The sequence below is a fragment of the Aulonocara sp. 'chitande type north' Nkhata Bay genome, linkage group LG20, assembly GCF_057382095.1.
Source record: "Aulonocara sp. 'chitande type north' Nkhata Bay isolate Kocher_YH1m ecotype deep benthic linkage group LG20, A_spYH_male_GT1.1, whole genome shotgun sequence".
NCBI classification, from domain to species: Eukaryota; Metazoa; Chordata; class Actinopteri; order Cichliformes; family Cichlidae; genus Aulonocara; species Aulonocara sp. 'chitande type north' Nkhata Bay.
This window is the reverse complement of record NC_141363.1, coordinates 14,959,038-14,977,237: the sequence shown is the minus strand read 5'-3', so window position 1 is coordinate 14,977,237 and position 18,200 is coordinate 14,959,038. Positions and strand designations below refer to the sequence as shown.

The window sequence follows — 18,200 nt, the reverse complement described above, 5'->3', positions numbered from 1 at the left end:
CATGTTGGTATTGCCTCTTTATGTTGTTATATCTGGCATTTATGCATTTGGATCTCACTTTTTAAAAATCTCCATTCCATAACTCTCTGCAGTTTGCACTGATGCGAGGTTGCATTTCCCAACATTTTTAAAAAACTTCATACACATCTGAAGTCAGTGCAGACCATTTTGGTACAAGGTACTGAAGTCACACGTCACTGAACAGCTCATTATTTCAAAATCTGAGAATAATGCATCCCAATTCGCTTATGCACTGGGCGACGATCTGTGCCTCAAGGCGGTGAGTAAAATTTGCCCGCAGGACTTTCTCAATCCAACGTTATTTATAGTGCACTTTAAAAACAACATGGTTAACCAAAGTACTTTCCAAAGACAATGCTATAAGTTAAAAGTAAATAGTAAAACATGAATAAAATAGACAATAAAATATCCAATAAATAAAATTAACAAAACAGCAAAGATTAAAAGTGACCAAAAACTGGTTATTACTGACTACAAGCTGACTCTGGTACTACTCTGGTAAAATGACAAGTGTTGGGACCAGCCTACCATGGAGAGGCAACTTATTCCATAATTTGGGAGCCACAACAGCAAACGCTCAGGCCCCCCAGGTGTTTCAGTTTTGAAATGGGGACAGCAAGGAGTGACTGGTCAGTTGATTTAAGGGACCTTTGTAGAGTGTATATGTGTAGTAGGTCTGCCGCTTAAGTAGGAGCAAGCCCATTTAAAACTTTGAAACAATAAGATTTTAAAATGACTTCTAAAATGGACAGGCAACCAGTGTAAAGAGGGAAGAACAGGGCTAATGTGCTTGTGTTGGTGTATCCAGCAAGCGAGCAGCAGCATTCTGGACCATTTGTAAGCATGATAGTGAGGCCTGATCCATACCAACATAAAGTACATTAAAGTAATCGAGGTGAGCGGTCACAAATGCATGTAAAACTATCTCTGAGTCACAAAAAGAGATAAAAGGTTTGACTTTAGAGAGCTGCCTTAGCTGAAAAAAGCTAATTCTCACCACTGTGTTTATCTGTTTACCCATTTTAAGAGTTGTGCCAAATTTCACTACAAGGTTGGTTTGACACAGGATATAAAAGGACCCAAGTCAGATGGTGGGACTACATGACCCAAATATAATGACCTCAGTTTTGTTTTCATTAAAACATAATGAAAGACATTTTAAAAATAGACCTGAAGGGGTTAGGGTACTCTTTGACTGTAACTCCATTACTGTGATGATCTGAGTGAGTGTCAGCAGTTTTGGTGTGTTTTTTCTGTGCCTGCTCTGGTTCTCTGATATCCTTTGATATGGAGGCAGAAGCTTGTTTCCAAACCTGCATCACCCAACTGCAATCCATGAGCGGCAATCAGTAGGCCGGCATTTAAGACCAGCTGAGCCTTCCACTCACCTCCCATGGTGGTCATGCGGCTCTTACAGCTCTTGTTGTTATGTGCCTCGTCGTTTCTGACTGCTCTTAACTTGTGTGTCCAGTTTGTTTTGCCGTTCCTGGAACAACTCAACTCCACTCACCTGCAGCTCTCTTGGCTGGTCGTCTGGCACTACGCACCTGCTCAGGCTGTATAATCATCGCTGGCTATCTGCCATCACTCATCCAGTCAGGCTACACCCTTTGGCCTCTGACAGCTACCGACTAGAAAGTAAATTAAAAATAAAGAACTAAAATTTGTAAAGATGAGAACACAAGCTTTATGGGAATAGTCAATACATCATAGTAGCACAACAAACCATGATATGAGCTAGAAAGAAAATGTAAAGTTTACTGAAAGATGAGTTGTTTTTTTTAATTTACAGCCAAAATTACAAAATAAGATAATTAGGCCTGTATGGATCTTTGTTGAGAAATGGTATCATTATTTTCTCCAAAATTTTGGGCTCCTTTTCAACTAAACTCATCCAGTTCTCTCTTATCATTTTCCCCCTCCCAACCCTCCCCCCTCCTCTCCAATCTTGTCATCCTCCTCAGAGAGCCATGTGTTGCACCGGACGTTACAGACTCCACCACCCACCTACCCACTCCTCCTCTCCACCTACCCCACCCATCCCTCATTAACCCACCTTGTTTCTTTGACTACCTTTTGTTTTTACAGAACCCTAATGGCAGTTTTTAAGACACATTGTGATGTGTAAAAAAATTAAAGAGGAAAAAAAAAAAAAGAGAGAAATGGTATCATTATGTGGAAATCCCACGCAATTCCAAATTACTGTGCGGGACAAAGCCCAGTGCATATATTAATTTTCAGACTAAATGCCTTCCAGTCATCGTTTTTGTTGTTTTGTTTTTTGTCCGTTATTAAAGAAAACAAGTTCTGTTGAACTAGAGTTCAGCAAAAACCCAAAATCTTTGCACAAACCGCAGGTGCACTGTTTCCAGGGTGTGGTTTGCATTTCTCTTTAACAGTCTCTACATGCATGTAAACTACAAATCTAAAAAAAAAAAAAATACACATGCTTAAGCATTTTGTACCATGTGACATTCTTCACTGGAATAATAAATTACCTTCACCTAAGATATATAGCTAAATGCATCACCCACACATCAGACCAGCCCTTACCTCAAGGGGTAAGTTAAACCTCCAGGGGCCCTTTCAAAGTAAAACGACAAAATGATCTTACTTTTTGCAGTCCTGTTTCCAAAAAGGTTTTAAAATGCAAATACAAGAAGAACAGAGTGATGCAGCAAAAACAAAAAATTGTCTTGGGCAAGAAAGTTGCATCACCTCTTTTCTGTACCTGCTTTTGGGAAACGAACGCGACAAAAATCGGTAGTTTTAAAAGATTGTTGTTGTTACATATAGCATTTGAGGCGTTCGACGGTCTGAGGCCTCCTTTGTCGTATTTGCGCTTTCATAATGTGCCAAAAATATTTCAGTGGTGACAGGTCTGGAGTGTTTACATGAGTTTAAGCCCTGACTCGATTGAAATATGTTTAGAAGGTGGTTTGGCATTGTCTTGTTGTAATAACCAAGTTGTTATGCACGCTGACCTTTTGGCCTCGTTTTGAGAGCTGTCTTTCTCTGTGCACCACGTTTGTTTTCATGCTTTTCACACCTTACTGCCTGGCCTCCCCACACCTGAATGTCACCACAGCACATGCTCCGATTGTTCACTGGTAGGGCTTGCAACACTCGTTGCAGTTTTACAGCTTTGTGCTCGATGCTGTGATTCAGCTTCTTTAATATTGCTCAACATGCGTTCCCTGAAATGAACGTGTTGCAGACCTGCTTTTTCTTTAAGGTAGAATAGGCTTTGCAGTGTTTGTCTGGCAGTGTATGTTACAGGCCATGTTCACACTAATACGTTTTCGTTTAAAAAAACGCATCTTTTTCTCTCCGTTTTGGCGTCCCGCAAACACTGAGACGGTGTTTTTCGGTCAAGGGAAACGCGGCGTTTTGAAAACATTTGAGAACGCCGTTTTCACGTCACAGTGTGGACAGCAAACCCGGAGCCTTTTCATGTGATGCAGTCATGTGACCAGTTAAACTAAGATAGCGGAGGGCATTGTACAGCAGTTGTTTTGTTTGCTCTCAATTTTGACAGCCCTATTAAAGATTTGTATCAGTCTGTACATGCTCTGCAACTTGCTTTTGCAACTTTTTCCTTTTGTGTTACTCGCAGCAGCAACTCCACCTCATTGTCAGTCCATTTAAAAAAACTCGGTGCTTTTCCTCAACATTTTGCCGCGACATTTCAAAGAGCGGGAAAGTAAATAAACGGCACAATAAATGAGGCAGGGCGAATCGTCTTGCGTTTCACGCATGCGCAGTACTGGAACATTAGTGTTTTTGGCTGTTTCAATGTGGACAGACAACGCTGTAAAAAAAAAAAAAGCTGAAAAGGCTAGTGTGGACGCAGAGTGTTTTCAGACAAAAACGCCATTTATCTGGGCTAGTGTGGACGTGGCCACAGTCACTACCATAAATGTCGGTTTTTGCTCACTACTCAAGCTTTAGATGCCAGAGTTACCTCCAGTGGCCACTTCTATATTTCTCGTTAAAGGTTGTAACACAGAGCCACCCCTGAAAAACTCACCTGTGGCAGTGATAACAAGCCCACTCCTGGTCCCTTTCCTCTTTAGCCCAGATGGCATGCACGATTGCATCTCTAACTGCAAGAATTTTCCTTTTCTTCAAATTTTAATTAGCATTTGCATAAAATGCTCGTTCAACCTTTTACTTAGTGACAAATTCCTTCACATATGTATCTCCACCTCAGCCTCTTATGCCTGTTTTACCCCCAGTCATGTAACTAAGCTGTGATGTGCTCTGTCTGATATGTTTTTTTGAAGCATTGCACACATTTTCCAGTCTTTATTATGTTTTTGTTTTTTTTTTGTGGGCGTTGTTGGCCTTCAAATTCAAAATGAGCATTCATGTTTCACAAAGAAAGATAAAAAAACAAAAATTCAAATTTAGTTACAGTTAAGTTTGATATGTTGTCTTTGCAGCCTGGGAATGTTTAAGTTTGTGTTCTGCGCTGATACCCACAGGTTTAACCTTGGCTCCACTGTGCCAGTTTGCCCGGTGGCTGTTGTAGGACTGGGTGTGGTTGCGGAGGTGGAGCTGAGTGTTTTTTTTGTCAGATACTGCTTGTGCAGCAAATTTTTGGCTTGCTAAAGGAGCTGTAAAGCTGCGAGTTATGTGCAGCATTATTGCAGCACAATGGTGTGTTTTAGCCCGCTCTGCAGTCTTTAAGTTTTAAATGTACAAAAAAATATGTTTATTAATTTATGACCATCAAAAGCACAGGTGGGGAACTCCAGAGGGAACATTGGATGCAGGTGTCCGCCACTATCTGTGCGTTGCACACTTTAGTCAACACACAGATAAGCTGCGCGAGTGCGCAATTGCGCACTGCTGGCACGGTCACTGCGCACAGAAAATCTGTGTTGCGCACAAAAAAAATCTAACCTGAATTGAAATTAAAATTAAAACTTTAACAATTCTGCTTTGCAGTGTTAGTCAGTAAGTCACTGGCTGCTCCCGTATGGGATTAGAACGATGCCACCTTATCCCATAGTCCAGCCAATCACGCGATTCACATTCGTATATACGCAGCTAATCAACGTCGTTGACAGGCTATGACAGCGTCCTTATGTGCCGACACCGGTGTTTTAGCTAACAAAGTGGCGTGGCTGATGTGGAGTGAAGCCACGTTAACGACAACGTGTACAACCATTGGAGATGTGAGCAGGACAGACGGAAAACGTGTGGACTTTATACAAGTCTTAAATTGTGTTGATAGGTCACATAAAACCAGAGTTATGATAAAAATATATGCAATGTTTGTTTTTCTTCCGGAATACTATCGTTGTTTATATTTACTGCAAGAAGAAGCGGTAAAAAGGAAGGAAAACGCTCGAGAGCACTCTCCACCTGTGAGCAAAAAACCCCACCCTTTCCTATTCATCGAAAAATGTATCATGTCGACCAATCAAAAAATGATATGGCAACATGGCATTTAGTTGTTTAGGAAAGGGGGAAGTTCTGTAAATAGTTTGAAATGTTTATTTAAAAAACACCTTGGCTGCATTTTTAGGTAAACAGCTGCAAAAAACTTTGTTGTTTCCATAACTCAGTTACTTTTTGAAGAAGTAACTATATAATTAATTGCCCAGCATTGCTCATTATATACTGTATTTTGCAGACAGAGAGTTACGGGAGTCTCTCCCAGACCACAGACTCATACTCATAATACAAATCAGAGCTTTATTAAAAAAAAATTAAAAAAAATGTCATTGTAAGTGAGCTAAAGCAGTTAATTAAAAGTAGTCTAACATAAATATAATGCTGTAATTTGATTATTTTAATAAACCATGTAACTTGGATGGATTCGATGCTGGCATGACCCACACATCTAATGTTGCTCACAGTGGTCCAAGGGACCGCTCAGGGAGTTGGTGTGTTCGCTCAGACACATGAAAAATTAGAGGGAACATTGCCAGCATCAGTCACTTTAAGGTGATTTATACTGTAAGGCAGAGACCCTACCTTCCTGTTTCGACCTTCCCTGGCTTTGTTAAATTGAGTTTGCTCCTCACTGAGCGACATCAAATGAAATAATTTTAGCCTAAAAATAAAGCTGCAAGGGATTGATGCCTAATTGTTGCATTTTCATTCAGTTGAACTGAAAGAGGCCATGTGTCCTTCAGAGACAGAACATTACCCTCCCTGCATTTGTCCTCATACCGCATCTTCCTAATTCATTTTAAGGTGTGGCAGCTAGCTTAATCTTTCCATTATAGAATCTGGTAGAATTCCCCTCTGGCTTGATGGACTCACTCCACTAACACTCCCTTGTAGTGGCTTTTGTAGAACAAGCATGTGTATGTGAAAGAAGATTAAGGAGTAGTAAATCTGTGCAGATTTAGTCAGAACCACACCTCAGTCACAGAAACTTACACTAAGACCTGAGTAAGACTTCTTTTTGTCCAAAATGCTGTTTTCTCTTTGCACTTTTATCATTTGTCTCACTCCAGCAGCTGTGTCGTGTACTTTCACCTTTAGTCCATTACTTTAAGAAGTGAATGGCATTTTTGTTCTTTTGACTGACTAATGTGAACAAAACTGACTTAAAACAGAGACATGCTGCCTTTTTTAATGCATGCATTGAAAATGCATGATAGAAAAACAAAGTGATTGCCAGAGAGTTTTGTGCTTATACACCTGATCAAATCCAGTAATGTGCATCAGCTGCATGAGGTGTATAGACTGTATGCTGGGTTATAACATTGCATTTCATAGATCCAACTCTAGTTTTCAGGGTCTTTCTTCATTCCTGAACAAGCAATGTCTCAGTAATTAATCTTTCATGGACAGATTAGCAGGGCAAAAATCTTAAAGTTAACTAGTGCCAGGCACTGTGACATATGTATTCCCCTTGCTCTAAGGCCGATAACAAGAAAAAAGTTAGAAGTCCTCTGCTTTTTTTTTTTTTATCTCTGTGCCAGCAAGATAATGCAAAAACTCCAAATCCAAATGTTCATTCTAAAAAGTTCTTGTATAATCTTAGGAAAATGCTGTTTTGTGATAGATACAAAAACTTTAAATTAAGTTTTACTTCATTTAAAGTTTTTGTATCTATCAAGTTGGTTTTTTTTGTTCTTTTTACTCCATGTTCTAAAAAATTTGAAGTGCAAAATTCTCCTCTACTTAGTGCAGCCCTAAGTCTCATTTAAAGCCTGGAACAGATGACATTCACTACATTTAAAAATAAATAATCTATAATAGTAGGAATAATAATGCAGAAATCCTGTTGTAATGCATATGAAGTTGCTTTTCCTGTAATATTATCTGCTTTTACTAACATATTGCAGACCTATGCAGGCAAATATAAATTTGGCATTTGTCCACTGTTTGTCAAACACTTTATGGATGTCAGTATTATTGTGAGAGAGCACTAAAGTAACATACCGTACTTGTCATATATTAAGCAGAGGAATAGACTGGGACACTTGTCATTATGTTTTTGTATAAGTTCAGGTTCAAAATGCAGCTTGACTATTTGATTTAGCTCCATTATGTCAGTTCATGAACTTCTGACAATTTTAGTAAAGTTTAGTTTTTGATTTGACCCCACACCGACTCTTTCTAGGTGACATCTTCAAACTATCATTTTAACCAGACCGTAAGATGCCTGACTCACCTGATTTGATCACTAAGGTGTAAGGAAGTCTAAATAACTGAAAAACTGTTTGTGTTTTTGGAAAACGTAACAACATGGCCTTTTTACTAAAGTTCAGTGGTGAAGGTTGCCGGCAAATCAGATCCGAGATACAGTTAGGTGTAAATTGTCAAGTTTCAATATTGTATAATACAAAAGCTGTCCTAATTGACACCTGAAACTTAATTACGCTTTCTTCCCCAGCGGTCCCTCTTGCCAAGTTTCAGTAGAGTAAACTCCCATCTCAAGCTTGGTTCTCACAGAGTAAATGAGCTTGTGAACATTCCACTACGTGTTCTGACTAGAAAGCTTGAAAAGCCACCCGTCACATCATCTGAGATGAAATACAGTCTTGCAGAGTGTAGGTGTCACTGCCCAGAGTTTAGTTTTCATTTTAGAATCCAGTCTCTGTCAGTGTAGTTTATTCTAATGATGGTCAGGGGTTTTTACATTTGACTTTTGCAGCTTTTTTTAATGTCTGGGTCCTCGTAGAGTACTATAGCTTTTAAATAAATGTGACCTTCCTGTTACCAAATATCCTTCTAATTTCTAACACAGTTTCTTAGTGTTGCCATGAAGAACAATAAATATGTTGTTAGGTGTGTGGTTTGGGAGATGTCAGAGTTGTCATACTTTCCTCACGGGTTTTGATCATCTAATCAGTTACAAGCCTAGGCTAACTGAAGCCCTTTTTCCTGGAAGTAAGTTGTTGTTTGTTTTAGTTCTAAAGTAAGCAGTACAATTTCATCTTAAATGATCCAATAAATGACTCAAAGACAGCATAAAGGTCATTTGATAACTGCTGCAGCTTGCACAGTGTGCAGCTCATCCCTACAGAGATAGGGAAAGGAGTTGGAGTCGTTGCCTGAAAGGAACCAGTTATATTGGTCTGAGCATGTCTTTGCCTCCTTATTGCCTTCAGCTGGAGGTTTTCCAGGCACGTTGAACTAGGGAAGACTCATAACCCGCTGGGGAGTTTTTAAAATCTCCTATGGAATAACTGGCTTAGCCTGCTACTACTGTGAAATAGCTTTGGGAAAGAGGCAGAAACATGAAGGATGGCTTGAAGAAAGTTTCAAGTCCCCACAATCTGACCAACATGGGGAAACCAACAGCAAAACCTAAAATACTGCAGATTTCAAATTTTGGGTTAACGTGTCTGACCTCATGGGCCTCAGGCAACTAATTACGCCTTGATTCTAGACAAGCAAAAATGACAAATACTATTATATTTGAGTTGTCGTCATCGTGTGGCGCTCTGAAGTCTAAAACGGTTTGTTTGGCAAATGCAAAATATAAATTTACTGCTCAGGTAGTGAAGTTAAAATGGAAAAACGTTTGATATAACTTTATAAGTTTGATAAGTTTCATTCTGTATTTATCTTGCATATTCCTGTACACTGATACAGCGATTATCAGCGTTGCCTCACAGAAAGGGTTCTGGGTTTGAACATAAGTTCATTCTCCATGGTCGAGGGTGCAGCTGTGAGTTCTTGTCAGTCCTAGTGTTTATGGCCTTGTCATCTTGCACATCTAGTAAGGCTTTATCAATGCTAAAACGAATTTACTGCTTTTAGAGCGACATATGGCCCCAACCAGAAACATCTTTTTCAGAGAAGGCCTCACATATTTCAGCAAGGCGATGCTGTTTTTTGGAACTGTGATCATGAAACTAACGGCATTGGCACTGCTCAGATACACACATTTGTCTACATATAAGATAAATGATGGGTCCTTACGGTTTCAAACTATTTAGACTTCACTTTGTAGAATTGTGCTCTGTTGGAGCATTACATCATGTGACACACCCAGGTAAGATTGAATCACAGCACTTTTTATGTGCTAACAGAACCTAAAGTTGAATACTTCTAGCAAAGTATGATCAGCTTTGCAGCTGCAAAATAATGCTTGAAATAAAAACATAGTTATAACTTCCTTTTTCAGGTCTGCCTGAGCATATGCAGCCTGCCAGGACAAACTGGCTCATTCTTCATGGTGGTGGTGGTTGGCGATGGTGGGAATTCTTGATGCATAATGAAGTCCATGGATTGCACATACAAATAGTGTTTGCAGCAAACATTTTGTAGGCACAAACATATTTTTTGGCATGTTTCCCTCCTGACTAACGCAAATTTGTGAATGTGCAGTAAGTGGCATAGGAGCATAGTTCTTCCACTAGACAGTGTTGGAAGTGAGAGTGAACCACTGGTATTTTAATTTGGGGTGTGACTCAGTTATGCCCTGGAGCTTGTTTAGAAGCTACTACAGTACAGAGGCTGGGAAGCCAACAGCTATACTGGAGTTGTTAAGATGGTTTTAAACAGGTACCAACAGTTCCAGCTCTGTCGGAGCAAGAAATCGACTCTACTTTTGGCTTCTTGTTCTTCCAAGCTGACATTAAGTTAAAAAAAGACTTGCAATGGACCTTTTTCTTAAGATTGAAATATCTAAACCGATGCAATACATTTACTCAGTAAACCTGGGTGAGTGTATTGTGTATTGAAAGCATTGTGCACAGTAGCCTCAAGCACCCGCAAGCTGCAGGCCTGAGCACATAAGCAGCACGGGGTGGATTCCTTCATATGCTCGCTGTGCATAATGTGGAAACCATGTTTCATTGAAATGACCACCATTTATTCTCCGATTCAGCTTTTCTCTATGTGTATCTGTGGGATTTTGTGCAGTGGGTAAGTACTGTACTGTCTGCAGGGAATCTCCTGTAAAACCAGTTTACTCGTCTCAAGGTCTCCACTTTATCTTGGATTATCCTTCAGCCGACTACCCAACTAATTATCTTAATGTGACTTTGTTTTTTTGTTTTTATTTTATGTACATTTTTTTACTTGTGAAGTCACACTTTGGCGCTCTCTCGCAGATCTTAAAACTCACTTTAAAGATTATTTAAATTTAAGGTTTTCCTGTGTATCTAAAAACATACCTGGAAGAATGTGCATTGCATTTTGACAAGCAAAAACTGGTTAAATTGCTTGCTGAAACATTTTCAGCGTAGTTAAAGGGCAATTTTACCCAACTTAATCCTATAGATAGTTTTATCTTAATTTCATGTCCACAATCCCAGTAAAATACAAAGAAGTGCTCACACAGAGGATACAGAGAAAAAATCTTGCCAGAAGGTAAACAGTAGAGAAAAGAAAGGTGGCACAGTGAGTATGCAGGTCCCCACCCTGTACACAGAACACCCCTAGCTAATCAACAAAAAGAGTCTTTGCCAAATGCCTTTCCTGCCCTCCCAGCTCGGGCTCTGATGCTGTTTCTCTACAAGCATCTGGGTGTGTCAAGCCCAGATCGCTTTACAGGGGTGGCGCTATTACCTGTCTGACAGGCTGAGCCAATCTACACTGCCTGCAAGCACACCTTTCAGGATCCAGGTAATAGGAGGAGGGTTGAGGGGAGGCGCAGAGGAGGCTGAGCTTACCGGGACCTCCTCCTCAGCTGGAGACAGATAAAAATCCATCGTAGACAGAGACAAGACACTTAGAGGGACTTGACCTTCCTCTTAGTGGGCTCCACTACGCTCCCAAACCTCTCTCTCTTTGCTTTTCTCTTTGAATCCTTCCTCTTAAGAAGAAACCAGCCATGTCGTCGACCAGAATGTCCACAAAAGTTGTGCGGAGCAGCTATAGTGGAGGTGGACAAGCTGGTGGTGGTGGTAGTTTCCGTATGGGAGGAGGAGGAGGAAGACAAAGTTTTTCCTCAAAATCTGTCAATCTAGGGGGGCCAATGATAATGTCATCATCAACCTCAATGCTCAGATCAGGCATGGCTAGCGGTGGTGGTGGTGGTGGTTTCAGTAGTTATTCTTTTGCCTCTGGTGGTGGCAGTGGTCTTAGTTTGGGTGGTGGTGGTTTTGGTGCGGGCGGTTTCGGTGGTGGTGGTGGCGGCGGCGGCGGTTTTGGTGCAGGCGGTTTCGGTGGTGGTGGTCCAGGAGGTTTTGGATCAGTGCCTCTGATCACACAAGTCCAAGTAAACCAGAGCTTGCTGGCCCCCTATAACCTTGAGATCGACCCCAACATCCAAACTGTCCGCACCCAGGAGAAAGAGCAAATCAAGACTCTCAACAACCGCTTTGCTTCCTTCATTGACAAGGTAAGAGTTTCATAAAAAAGTTTCAGGCCGTTTTATTCTTCTCAAGCAGGAGCTACTCTAGTTGCACTGAAAGCTTTGTACACTTCATTGAGAAGGTGAGTGGCACGTTTCCTATCTGATATTGAAAAAGGTTTTGTCTAGCTTTTATTTTAGTCTCACAACACGTCAGCAGAATGAAAATCCTGAAGCTGGTTTCTAATATATTAGAAAAAGATGCAAAGGCAGGCTCTTGTTGAAAGGGCCCTTGAGCTCATTAAATATTATGCAACAGCTTAACTAAACCTGGAAATGCTAACTGAATGCTGATGAATGTTGAGAACTGCTGGGTGATTTGCTTAAAATTCACCCCTCAAACTAAGCAACATGATGCTCCTTAAAATTGCATTATGAGCACAGCCTGCAAGCTGTCTCTGTGTAGAGTGAAAGCATGGAAACAGTAGAGCGGTCATATCCAGTTACTGCTGCATTATCAGGTGAGAGGAGCGAGGGATCTGGTTATCACTTGTTCCCATGGCAGCAAGAAGTGACAGGCTTTTACTTTAAATTCTCCCACATGCAGTTTCATGTTTAATTAAAGACGATGCATTGATGAGGGACCGTTTCTCTCAGGCAGTAATGGCAAAGTCGCTAACCACACCCTGTATGAGAAAATGCTGAGCTAGCTCTTTCTGCGCGCTACGTGCCACACCTTATCTGTCTTCAAACAGGTAACCTGATCCCATCCTTTGAAGACTCCTTATTTCAAATTTCAAATAAAACGGTATATTACTGCAATAAAGCATCACAAAAACAATCATTAATAGCAGGAAAAAATGGCTTAGATGTTTAAAGAACATTTTTGTTTAGTATAATATATTAAACTAAAGTATAATGCGCATTGTACATTTGACATAACAGTTAATATCTTTAGGTGTGACACATTAATTGGTGAGGGTTGAGGCAGGCACGTTCAATCAGTGAAAGTATGCATCCTGGAGGCGAGGGAGCGCTGATGTCAAGTGGTTGGAGGAGGGTGTGGCACCTTAAAGACACACCCAGAAATGGACCTTTGGGCTCTACTGTTTAATCAAACAATGGTTGATCTTCTAAGTCTCACAAACAAGCTCCACAGTGCAGTGTGTCTAGAACAGTCGTGCACTGTGAGGAATTTTAATATGGTCGTTGGCATTTTTTTGCCTGCAAGAGTTTTTAATGTGGGAAAGTTACACGTGATCCATGGACTGATGGATCTCCAGAGAAAAACAAGCCGGTCTAGGACCTCAAGGCAAGTATTGCTATTCTATGACTGCAGATCTAAATTTGTCAAATTATATCACCATTTAGGTCCGCTTCCTGGAGCAGCAAAACAAAATGCTGGAGACCAAGTGGAGCCTGCTGCAGGAGCAGACCACCACCCGCTCCAACATCGATGCCATGTTTGAAGCTTACATTGCCAACCTGCGCAGACAGCTGGACGGGCTGGGCAATGAGAAGATGAAGCTGGAGTCTGAGCTGAAAAACATGCAGGGACTGGTGGAGGACTTCAAGAACAAGTGAGTTCCCACGAGTCACAATGAACACAGCAGCTGACTTCCAGTAGATGATGCCTGATCGTGTTCAGCTCATTTTTCTTGCATTTTTTGCGACAGATATGAAGATGAAATCAACAAGCGTGCTGGAGTCGAAAACGAATTTGTGCTCCTTAAGAAGGTGAGAATGGATGTGCCATTAAAAAGTTGTCATAATGATGATAGATGATGCATGAATTATCATTTCTGCAAGCGCCGTGACTAATGCAGTCTACTTTATCCTCCTTTACAGGATGTAGATGGAGCCTACATGAACAAAATTGAGTTGGAGGCCAAGGTTGACGCTCTTCAGGATGAAATTAACTTCCTCAGAGCTATCTATGAAGCTGTAAGAAAAAACAAACAAACATTGAATGGCACTGTGGCACACACAGATGTGTTTATTTTGTACTTTTTTTTTTTTTTAATCTTTCAGTTCAATTTTTTTTTAAAAGAACTTGTGTCTTGTTCACAGGAGCTTGCTGAGCTTCAGGGACAGATCAAGGACACTTCTGTCATTGTGGAGATGGACAACAGCCGCAGCCTGGATATGGACTCCATTGTGGCTGAAGTCAAGGCACAGTACGAGGACATCGCCAACAACAGCCGAGCGGAAGCTGAGAAATGGTACCAGTCCAAGGTAGGTAGAGAGAGTCTGCCAAGTCAAATAAAAGTGGATTGGTCTGTGGAATCTGGAATAACACTTGTTCTCAATCTGATTCCTTCAGTTCCAGGAGATGCAGGCCAATGCAAACCAGGCAGGGGATGACCTTCGTAACACAAAGAGTGAGATTGCTGAGCTCAACCGCATGATTAGCCGCCTTCAGAATGAGATTGAGACAGTCAAGGGACAGGTAATGCATGTTTCTGCATAGCTGATGAGATTATTTCTTACATATGTGTTAAACATAAATGCTAAACACATAGATAGCATTGTGAATGAGAAATATCACATTTAAAGCTTCTGCTAATTTTCCAACCTCCCAGCGTGCCAACCTGGAGGCCCAGATTGCTGAGGCAGAGGAGCGTGGCGAGCTGGCTGTGAAGGACGCCAGGGCCCGCATCAAGGACCTGGAAGAGGCCCTGCAGAGAGCCAAGCAGGACATGGCCCGCCAAGTCCGCGAGTACCAAGAGCTCATGAACGTCAAGCTGGCTCTGGACATTGAGATCGCCACCTACAGGAAACTGCTGGAAGGAGAGGAATCAAGGTAAGAAATAAATAAATAAATAATCCTCTAAAACACAGGAGAAGCTAAACGAAGTTTTCATGGTGACAATGACATTACCAGCTCATCAAATTGTTACATTTTGTTCTTCTTTGTAGGATTGCCTCTGGTGGTGGAAACGCAACCGTCCATGTGCAGTCCACAAGCACCAGCTTCGGTATGTATTAACATATACAGCATTTTGGGCTTTTTTGTTGTTGTTGTTTGTTTTGTATCAGAGTTCCAAAGTTTTACCTAAAAAACTAAATTTAAAGCCTTTCTCCTGACAAATGTGTTCTTCTCCTCACCAGGTGGTGGAAGAAGTGGTGGCGGCGGAGGCGGCGGCGGAGGCGGCGGCTTCGGCGGCGGCTTCGGCGGAGGCTTTGGTGGCGGCATGGGCGGCGGAGGCGGCGGTGGCTTCGGTGGCGGAATGGGCGGCGGCGGCATGGGCTACGGTGGCGGTATTTCCGTGGGCGGCTTTGGCAGTGGCAGCACCTCTAGCATCTCAAAAACAAGAGTCAGCTCATCCTATTCCAGCCGCCGTTAACAGAACCAGTGGCCATCTTCCAATCCATTTTTTCTTCTTCTCTTATTTTTCTTCTCCTCATCATGACCTCCATAAACCCCGCCCTGTCGTTCCCTGCATGCACAGAGCAACCTCAGAAACATATACGCTTGACAAGTCAAAGACAGCCGATCCATGTAATGGCACCACATACCCAAAGAGAGTTAGAGACATTAAATCCAAATTCAAGCAGAAAGGTACAGAGATTGTTGTGAGCAGCAAAGATGTGAGTCAGTCCTGTCTTTCTTTGATCAGTCAGCCTGGCTGTCTTTTAGTTGTTGGATGTGCTGTTGTGCATACAAGAGGATCCTTGTAGTGTCAGGACAGAGAATCCTTACAAAGCAACTACTATTGTATACAAAATGGCACCACAGGAAATTTTCTAATATCTGTCATTTTGTTATGCAGTTTGACATCATCAAAAGCAGCCACATGAAACACTTTCATATTTCTTCTCCTGTGTTAAGAGAAAAATGATTTCTCCACTGCAGTAAATAAATGGTGTTGTGATCATGCTTTACTTCTATTTTCACTCTGAATAATAAAAATGTTTTAAAAAGGATCAGGCTGACTGGAACTTCCAGGTTTATTGGGAATTTGTACCAACAAAACTGAAATAAATCTGTGTTCACATACATTTCCAGATGTTGTTCCTGTGAATTCTTACTATTGTAACATTTGAATGTCCCAAACTTTTTACTCATGATTAGCTGTAGCTGAAACTGCTGAAATAATACGGTTGATATAACACAACACTAATGTAGTCAAGCAAATAATAGTAAAATAATGGAACATTATTTACATTACATTATACAAATGTAACTGGTTTGCTTAGTTATTATAGGGCAACACAGTGTTAATCTTCAGTTTAATTTTGAAGTGAAAAGTATTAATAAATAAGCAAACAAGTAGTATTTGTGGATAAGAGACTAGCAAACGGAAACCTCCAAGGCTAAAAATGCAGACACCGCACAAACACAAACACAAACACACACACACACACACACACACACACGCACGCACACACACACACACTGGATTCAATATTTCAAACTTGGATCATATTTAAATTCCACATTATATGACAGAAAAACCAAATATAACCAAATAGGTTTCCTTTATTGTCTTTATAGTGATCTAAAAATACAAAACAAAAAAATAATTCAGCCCTCAAAAGGCTCCTCAAAATGACAGAGCTGGAATTCTCTTTAATATAGGACATTGATATGCAGTGCAAATATGGAAGTGACTCTATAGGCATAATTATATTGTTTCACTTATCCACCTGATGGTTTTTACTTTGCATACTATATATCATGCGGGCACTTATTCAAGCCGATGGATGATCAATTGTCTGGGACAGATACATGCTAGAAAGATATGTTAAAAACTTATTAAGCTACATTTTCGACAAATTTCGGGAAGCCCTGTGAGTATGATATGCGGCCCACACCTATGACACGGCAGATATGTGTAAGCAGGTCTGCCAAAAGTTTGACTAAGGTGAGATGAATGCAACAAGCCCGTGCAGAACCCTGAAACAGGAGAGCACACAGGACTACACTGGAGTGGTGATTGGGTGTGGCATGATAGATGTTTGTGTCTGCAGTAGAGGCTTGTAAAATGGGGCTAAAAATCAGGAGCATCAGTAAAGCAGTCTGTAACAGTTCACAATATGAGTGATCCCCACAGTATCAGTACTGCACATTTGCTTTGTTCTTTATGTAAACTTTTCCTTGGCAGCAGCAGCTTGTTAACAAAGCTGCACTTCCTGATTGAAAGCAGTACACAGGGCCCTCCACTACCTTCATTAAATGCTGTGCATTGCAGCCTAGCTCTGCTGCAGCACTGCAGCACATATTAGACTGATTGGAGTTTCCTCACTTTCCTATTTTCTTTAACTGGGATATCTTGTGTGCCACAATTTCACTGCTTTCTTTTTATTATCAAGTTTTCAGCTTTATTGTGTGTATATTTTAGTACTTACACTGTAACTTCAAAAGAGATAAAACTGAAATAGTTTGGACTGTTGTGGGTGTTTTCATCCTTTTTTAATGTTCATGATTGAAGTTTTAAGAAACAGTGTTGTTACCCTGAACCTCAGACTGTGGACTAAAGATGGAGGGAGCCCTCACCTTTTGAAATCTGCACTACCTTCACCTTTATAGGGAGGGAAAAAAATCAAAATAAATCCATCTGTTTTAATTACACCAGTGCACACATTTGTCCTGATCTGAAAATAGGTGCATATCACAGTCTGACTCACAGCAAAGTTTTGTCTCTGGAGCGGCCAAGCACTCAGCTGTAAACCAAAACAGAGCAAACTCATAAACTTCACTTTGTCTCATGCTACAGCAGAGAGACTGTCCTGAAAGCATTATAAAGAAAAATTGGGACATTATTTGGACAGGGTGGATGAGCATAGATATTGTTGTGCTTTGAATAGTGCTACGGGCAAAAGCTACGTGGATGCGCATCATAGTGATGAATCAACCATAAGAGTATCAGGTATATAAACCTTTGGCTTTGAAACCAGAGGTGGGGATTAAGTCAGTCAACTCAAAATAAGAGAAGCACATGGATTTTTGCCCTTAAGGTCACCAGTTACCTTAGCCTCAATGAGTAAACTAAATAAAACAGTCATGAATATATCCTAGAAGTATTCTTACAGAATGTCAAACACATGCCCGATCATCACCATCAGAATTCCCTACGAAGGTGAGATCTGCTGCTTCTTGTTCCAACTTGTTGAGTTGCTGTTATCCACCACGGCTGCAGTCTGTGACATCGTGCAGATGGATGACGATTCCCTGAAGAAACGTTACTTCCAAGGTTAGTTTGCTCAAACCTCATTGATCAATGAGGATGAGGTACATCAAGTAAGGTGGACTGCAGGTTGGGATGACCAGGAAATAAAGCTGCATTTAAATGTTTGTTTTTTTTAATGGCCGGCACAGTGAGTTGAGTTAACTGCTACTTTAATCTCTTTGAATACAAGATAATTTTGTAGATCAGTCAGACATGAGGATGAAGTATTGGCTCACAATTAGAATACAAATGAGCTTGCAGTGTCCCTCAGTTTTACACAGTGACAC

At 40.9% G+C, this 18,200-nt stretch overlaps 1 protein-coding gene across 1 annotated transcript; it reads left to right on the top strand.

Annotated features, from left to right (window-relative positions):
- The first annotated feature begins 11,167 nt into the window (after window positions 1–11,167).
- Window positions 11,168–15,742, top strand: krt5 (keratin 5). The gene is made up of 9 exons (XM_086278137.1): window positions 11,168–11,788; window positions 13,112–13,320; window positions 13,417–13,477; window positions 13,589–13,684; window positions 13,811–13,975; window positions 14,064–14,189; window positions 14,323–14,543; window positions 14,660–14,718; window positions 14,852–15,742. Exons 1-9 carry the CDS (start codon window positions 11,279–11,281, stop codon window positions 15,085–15,087), a joined length of 1,683 nt encoding a protein of 560 aa, XP_086134263.1. The 5' UTR covers window positions 11,168–11,278; the 3' UTR covers window positions 15,088–15,742.
- The last annotated feature ends 2,458 nt before the right edge of the window (window positions 15,743–18,200 follow it).